Source organism: Ceratotherium simum, chromosome 39 (genome assembly GCF_057802395.1).
Source record: "Ceratotherium simum simum isolate JZ-2026a chromosome 39, ASM5780239v1, whole genome shotgun sequence".
NCBI classification, from domain to species: Eukaryota; Metazoa; Chordata; class Mammalia; order Perissodactyla; family Rhinocerotidae; genus Ceratotherium; species Ceratotherium simum.
This window is the reverse complement of record NC_141938.1, coordinates 10,929,338-10,936,069: the sequence shown is the minus strand read 5'-3', so window position 1 is coordinate 10,936,069 and position 6,732 is coordinate 10,929,338. Positions and strand designations below refer to the sequence as shown.

Here is a 6,732-nt window from a genome sequence, read left to right as displayed (position 1 = left end):
CTATTGGCCTCTGCAGCCACTGAGCCCTTGAAAAACGGCTGGTGCAAACTGAGATGTGCCGTAAGCATAAAATACACACTGGATTCCGAAGACTCAACAAAAAGCAGTGTCAACTATCTCGTTAATAACTTTTACATAGATCACATGTCGAAACCAGTATTTTGGATATACTGGGTTCAATAAAATCCATTTCTGAGATTCATTTCACCCGTTTCTTTTTACTTGTTTACTCGTTTTTTGTGTTTTCTTTCTTTTTCTGTTTACCTTTTTTTTAACGTGACCACTAGAAAAAGTAAAATTAGACGTGCAGCTCACGTTACATTTCTATCAGATGGCAGGACATTAAAAAGTCAATCGTGGGGCCAGCCCGGTGGTGCAGCAGTGAAGTTTGCACGCTCTGCTTCCGCAGCCCGGGGTTCACAGATTTGGATCCCAGGTGCAGACCTACACACCGCTCATCAAACAATGCTGTGTCAGTGTCTCACATACAAAATAGAAGATGGGCACAGATGTTATCTCTGGACCAATCTTCCTGACCAAAAAAAAAGTTTATCGTGATTCAAATGCATAAGTACGAGCAGGAAGGGGTGCTCATTTTCTCTCTTACCTGCTTCCAGAAGGCTTGAGTGAAAGTTTTGTTGTTTTGTAATTTTGAAAATAAAAACGAGAGAGATACACATCACGCAATGATAATTAAAGGACACTGAAATCAGTTGTCAGGTTGCAGAAATAAACAGTGTTGTCCTCAAGGGACCCGGGAGTGTTCACCCTCCACCCTGCGAACATGTTTATGTGGACTCTGAAACTGTCCACTTTTTCAAACTAACCAAAGGACAAAGAAGAACAAAATGTTCCGAAGCTGTTTTTATTCCAAGAAATCCGTGAGCTCCACCCAGACACGGCTGGCGCCGGCATGCCCCACAGCACCCACACACGACAGGACTATGGGGGTGCCCGGGGGCCACGGGAGCCCTGGTCCCCCGGCCAGTCAATGTGACTGAATCCGCCATCAAGGGCCAGCCTGGCTGCCCCCAAGTGGTCCCTCTGCATCTCCCAGTCCTTGGGTGGGCGAGGAGCAGGCCTCACGGCCCTCTGTCCATGCTTCTTGCGGCCCTGCAGCTCTGTCCTTCTCAGAGGGCACTGCCTGCAGCCCCCCACTCAGAAAGGGGGCCTCTCCAGTCGTCGCTGCTTCTCTGTCCATGAGGCTCCAGACGGCGCCTGCCCACAGCCCCTGCCCAGGCAGGGAGTGGCCACGTGTTGGGCCAGGTTCAGAGTCAGTGTCCTCGAGGAGCCTGAGTCCAGGCCCCAGGGAGGAGACTAGGAGGCTGCTTTGGCCGCTGTGGGCCGGATCAGCAGGGTGGTGGCCTGCAGCGGGTAGTAACGGCCCCGCCACGTCTTCCAGAAGATGCCCTTCTTGCGCTGCTGCCGCTGCCGAGGGATGGAGCGGAAGTACTGGCCGTTTAGGTTGGAGTGGCCGCAGGTGCCGAACCACCAGCCACCTGCCGGGGTCAGAGAGAAGGGAACATGGTCAGGCTGGGGTCCTTGGGCCTCTACTGGGGCTGGGATGGGGATGAGGCTGGGCGTTGGACTTTAAATGCTTTAGATGGGAGGACTTTGGCAGTGATTGTCAAACTGTGTTCCAAGGAACCCCAGGTTGTGACAAAGGAACCTCAGGGTGAGCTCTGGGTCCCCCCTTCCCGGTAACCGCAGCTTTCACATCTGTACCCACAGCAAGTTACTTCTCTGCACTTGACACACAAGAAACACTTATTAAAGACTTTCTCTGATTGTCATCCATTTCATCAATTTATGAGATTGAACCATATGAAATTACGAGTATCCCATCATCTTCTGACCCAACAAAAGGCAGTTTCAAACCTCGATCTTCAAGTTCTTTTTTTTTTCTTTTGTTTGCTGAGGAAGATTCACCCTGAGCTAACATCTGCTGACAATCGTCCTTTTTTTTTGCTTGAGGAAGATTAGCCCTGAACTAACTGTGCCAATCCTCCTCTATTTTGTATGTGGGTCACTGCCACAGCATGGTTGATGAGTGGTGTAGGTCTGCACCCAGAATTCAAACCCGCAAACCTGTGCCACCGAAGCGGAGCAGACCGACCTTAACCACTACACCACTGGGCAGGCACTTGGCCTCCGATTTCATTAGCACAAGATGGGATTCGTCTCGGTGGTTTTGGACACACCAGCCACCATCCCACAAACGTCATCTCGTTGAATTTTCATAATAATCCTATGGAGTGGGCACTGTGGTTATTGTACCCCATTTAAAGACAGGCAAACTGAAGGTGGGAGAGGTTAAGTCAGTTGCCCAAGGGCACACAGCAAATAGGGAGACGAGGGAGCAGGAAACAGATAGAATCTGGGATTGAAGCCAGGGCAGGGAAGCAGGGAGGGGAGGCCTGGGCCGTGTGGCACAGGGCAGGACAGGGAGGGGCAGAGCTGGCTTACCAGAAAGGCTCCTGGCACAGTTCTTGTCCCTGCGGAGGTCGTGGTCCTGGTCCCAAGTGGAAAAGGGCAGAGAGAGGCCGCTGGGCGTGACAGTGGTGGCGCCCAGTTTACTGGCCACGGGTGCGGTGAGCTGCAGGCTATAGGCTGTGTCCTCGCCACCCAGGTGGACGGGGAACTGCAGGGACTCGGCGTTGCCCTCCCAGTCCTGCAGCTGCACGGCCAGGCGGCTGCCGCGGTCCCCCACAATGCGATGCACCTTCTCCAGGCCCAGCCAGAACTCACCTGCAGTGGAGAGGTCGATCGGTGAGATGGACCCACCTCCACGGCCCCTCCTCCCCCTGTGCCTCTGGCCCCCTGGCAACACCCACCTTGGGGGTCTCCGAAGCCAGCCTTGTAGGCTTCCCAGGGCCGGTTAAAGTCCACGGAGCCGTCCTGGCGCCTCTGGATTACAGTCCAGCCTCCGTCTGCCCAGAGAAGTCTGAGGTCACCAAGAGGACTCTTCCCACAGCACATCCTGACTCCCCCATCTGGCTCCCAAACCCCAAACCGCCTCCAAACCAAGGGAGGGCAACGCTCCTCTCATGCCTTCCCGCAGGACTGGAGGAAGGTGGCCAAAGGGAAAAATGCTGTGGGCTGGCACAGGCAGGGGGCTCAGCCTGGATCTTTGTCCCAAGGAAGCAGGGAAGGAGGGAGGGGGGAGACGGGGAGGGAGGGGAGTGGGCTGCATTTGACAAAAAGACAATGGGCCCAGGATCTTCGCGGCACCCCAGCACATCCCACCTGAGGTCATCTTGCAGTTAACCAGGAACGGCGGGGACCCCTGAGGCTGGATCTGGAACAGTCCACTCTGCCGCTCTCCCTCTTCGAATAGCTCCTGGCAGTCCCTGGGCAGCCCTGCAGGGCAGACAAACGGGGGTGGGTGGGATTGAAGCAGAAAGCATTCCCTGGGGGTCTCAGGAAACGAGCATGTCTGGGGGCTGGACAGCGGGTGGCAGGGACATGAGAGGACCATCCTGAGCTCATGACACCCCCCCCCGACTCCACCTGCCGAAGCCTTCCACGGCTCCCCAAGGCCTTCCTCAGCATGACCTACAAGGCACCCCAGTGCCAACCCCTGCACCCAACCTCCCTCCTCCCACACTGCATGCCCACACAGCCTTCCTTGTACCACATCTCCTGCCCCAGGGACTTTGCACATGCCAGTCTCTCTGCCTGGGACCCTCTTCCCTCATGAATTTCCCTGCCTTATTCTAAAGGTCCCAGCTTCTGGAAAGGATGCCTTCCCAGACGCCCAGACCAGGCCAGACTTCCCAAAAGGGGCATTGAGAACTTCCCACTCGCCAACACCGGGGTCATCTGTGGTCTCTCCCCCACGCCTCCACTGAAGAGCGCTCCATGGGGCCAGGGACAAGGAGCGGCTCTTTGCCCACGCTCTGGCACCAATGCCCAGGCTGAGCCTAGCCCTCAGCAGGTGTTTAATAAAGACTCGATGAATAAATGATTGAAGGAGCTGGATCAGAGGAGGCAAGGCAGCTGTGCAGGAGGGGCTCCGCTTTGTCCAGCGGGGGATGCGGATGGGGCCTGGATGGGGCTGGGGGGCCCGGATGGGGCTGCCTAGGGTTCCAGGTATCAGAGGGGGCGGGGAAGGATGGAAGAGTGAAGGAGGGAGGGTGGGAGGAGGAAGGAGGGAGGAGGGAGGGATGGTTAGGGCGCGTCTGGAGGCTTGGAAAGTCCCCGCCCCCAGTCCAGCCGGGAAAGTAGGGGAAAGGTCGCCGAGGGGGAGGGGAGGAGGGGGTCCGCCCTGCGAGGGCGAAGGCGGGGTCGGGCCCAGAGCGACTGCAGACACTTTCCCCCATTCTCCTCTCTTCCAACCAAGACAGGCACCCGGCCAGACCGACAATGTGGCTTCCATCAGCACCAACTCTTTGTCCCTCCAGCTCTGAACTTTCCCCTACTTGGCAGGGCTGCGCCCGGAGCCGGGGAGTCCCCGGGGCTACATGTCCCCCCCCACACACACTCCTTCGCCACATTCCGGGCCGGACCTAAGCCTGCTGACCCCGCCCACCAGCCTCAGCCCGGGAGGGGGGTGTGGGAGGGTGCGATGGACCCTTGGTGGCCTGGGGGGAGCCCTCGAGCCTAGAGGGCTGGAAGCCAGTAACCAGCCCGAGGGTGTGGGGGGATCCGAACTTTCACCCAGTTGGCTGCAGCCGCAGATGCCTGGCTGAGTGACGGGGTAGGAGGACCCCAGGGAAGCCAGCCCGGTCTGGGGCGGGGTGGGGGGGAGGGCTTAGGATGGGACAGAGCCTTGGGGAGCTGGGAGCCTGTGCCAGGCACAGACACGCTGCCGTTGGAGATTTGGGGCGATGTGGGGCATACACAATAAAGGACCCAGAACTCATGATGGTGGCAAAGGCTCACGCTTTTGGGGGGTGGGGTGGGGTGAGGGACCAGGTGCGCGGGTCAGGAGCCCTGTATTTGTAAGAGATGCAAGACTGAATGGTTTGTCTGGCCCCAGGGAGATGGGGGTTCCCTGCCCTAGCCACCCCCCCCCCAGATCCACACTAGAAGAGACCCTGGGAGGCCTAAACCTCAGAACCCCCCTCCAGGCAGCCATTCTCCCCACCCAGTAAGGACTCCAGGCTCCCCAAGTGGCACCCTTTTGTTTACTTAGCGGCCTTCTAGAAGGTTCCAACCTGCAGGAAGGTGTCCCTCAGCTGCACTGCCCCTTTCCCCACACCCCTGCAGCTCAAGTTCCTCTTGGACTCTGTTTCCCAGCCCCTGCTCCAGGTAGTGGCCCATGAGGCTATGAGGAAAGCCCACTGGCTCCCAGAAGGAAGGGTGGGGTGGCCGAGCTGGGCAGGGTCGGGGCTGAGATGGGAGGTGCCCCGTCAGCCCTTCACCAGAGCCCACAGGGCCCCAAGGCCAGGACCTCTCTCCTTTTCAGTAAAGTGGACCTGACAAGGAGGGGGACGAGAATGGCAAGTGTATGCGTGTGTGGAGGGGAGAGGTACCATAAGACAGTGAAGGACCGGACACTCACTGTGCAGGCGGCTGATGTTGTGAGCCGGGCCAGCAGGCTGGGCCGTCTTGGGTAGCCTCTTTCTCCTAGCAGACTTGGCCACCCCACGGCCCAAGTGCATGGGGGCCAGGAGGTCCACCTGGGACAGGACGGGAGGAAGGGGTCAGGTCTGGCTGGCTCAGGCTGCCCAACCTGGCCGGCTCCACGTCCAGACCCACAGGTCTGGCTTCCACCTCCCTCCCCTCCTGGAGCAAGCATCGCGCACTTGGCTCTGCAGATTCTGGATTCTCAGGCGCTGCTTCTCCAGGTGCCGCTGCTGCTGGGTCACCTTCTGGAAGAGCTGCTCGATCCTGCTGTTCTGAGCCTTGAGCTGCGTCTGGGGAGGGCGTGAAACCGTGGTGAGGCCCCAGCATTCTGCCACCAACCTCTCCATTCACCCACCCGTCGATCCTTTGAGGCCAGAGCAGGAGCGCTCAGGGAGCCCCGGATGCGACCCCTCGCGTCAGACCCATAGGAGCGCCCGTACCTGCAGGCTGCCGAGGCTCTCAGGGGCGGCCTCGCCGCTGGGGACCAGACTCGCAGGCGCGTGTAGGGGCGCGGTGGACACCCCCGACTCCTTGCAAGCGGCCCCGCAAGCGCCCAGGCGTCGCTCCAGCGCGTCCAGCTGCCCACGGGTGCGCTCCACGTGCTCGCGGAGCCCGTGGCCGAGCTGCAGAAGCCCGTGCGCCAGCACGTTCACCTCGTCCCAGGACGCGAAGCGCGGCGGCTCGGACGGCGCCGCGCGGCCCTGCGCGCTCAGCAGCCCCGCGGTGGCGGCGCACAGCACCAGGGCTGCTCCGGCCGTCGGCGCACAGTGCATCCTTCCGGGTGACCTAGGCGCGGGGACGCGGGGGCTCGAGATGCGAGGGCTGGAGACACCGGGGCCCTGGCGGGGACTCGCTCGCGTGCAGAAGGCACAGGGAAAACTCGGATCACGGCCACCGGCCCTCTGAGCTTTTGGTGTCCCCGCGACGCCCCGTTTTATAAGCCGGGTGCGGGAGTGGGAGGGGGAGCCTGGGAGGCGGGGCGTGGGGAGTGCCGGGGGCGGGGCGTGCGGCCGGGGGTGGGGTTCTGGTCCTGGAGGCCGGTTAGTTATGGGGGGTTGGGGGCGCCCTGGAGGTGCAAAACTGTAGCTGCTCCCACCAGGCCTGACATGCGTTCTCTGCTGACTGTGGGAGACTTGACCCTTTTTCTCGCCATGGTCCCCT

The 6,732-nt window shown here is 59.7% G+C and overlaps 1 protein-coding gene across 1 annotated transcript; it reads right to left on the bottom strand.

Moving 5' to 3' along the window:
• Positions 1-849: 849 nt before the first annotated feature.
• ANGPTL4 (angiopoietin like 4) lies at positions 850-6,468 on the bottom strand. Its single transcript, XM_004443771.3, has 7 exons — positions 6,012-6,468; positions 5,751-5,861; positions 5,507-5,624; positions 3,247-3,360; positions 2,835-2,930; positions 2,467-2,748; positions 850-1,499 (listed from the first exon to the last, which is right to left on the bottom strand). Exons 1-7 carry the CDS (start codon positions 6,342-6,344, stop codon positions 1,318-1,320), a joined length of 1,236 nt encoding a protein of 411 aa, XP_004443828.1. The 5' UTR covers positions 6,345-6,468; the 3' UTR covers positions 850-1,317.
• Between the last annotated feature and the right edge of the window lie 264 nt (positions 6,469-6,732).

Excerpts from the sequence above, each read along its gene's own strand:
- ANGPTL4 (XM_004443771.3), bottom strand. The coding sequence starts at position 6,344 with ATGCACTGTGCGCCGACGGCCGGAGCAGCCCTGGTGCTGTGCGCCGCC. Across the intron at positions 5,862-6,011 it reads AGAGCCTCGGCAGCCTGCAG|ACGCAGCTCAAGGCTCAGAA; the intron begins GTACGGGCGCTC and ends CGCCCTCCCCAG. Across the intron at positions 1,500-2,466 it reads CTGTGCCAGGAGCCTTTCTG|GTGGCTGGTGGTTCGGCACC; the intron begins GTAAGCCAGCTC and ends TGACCCCGGCAG.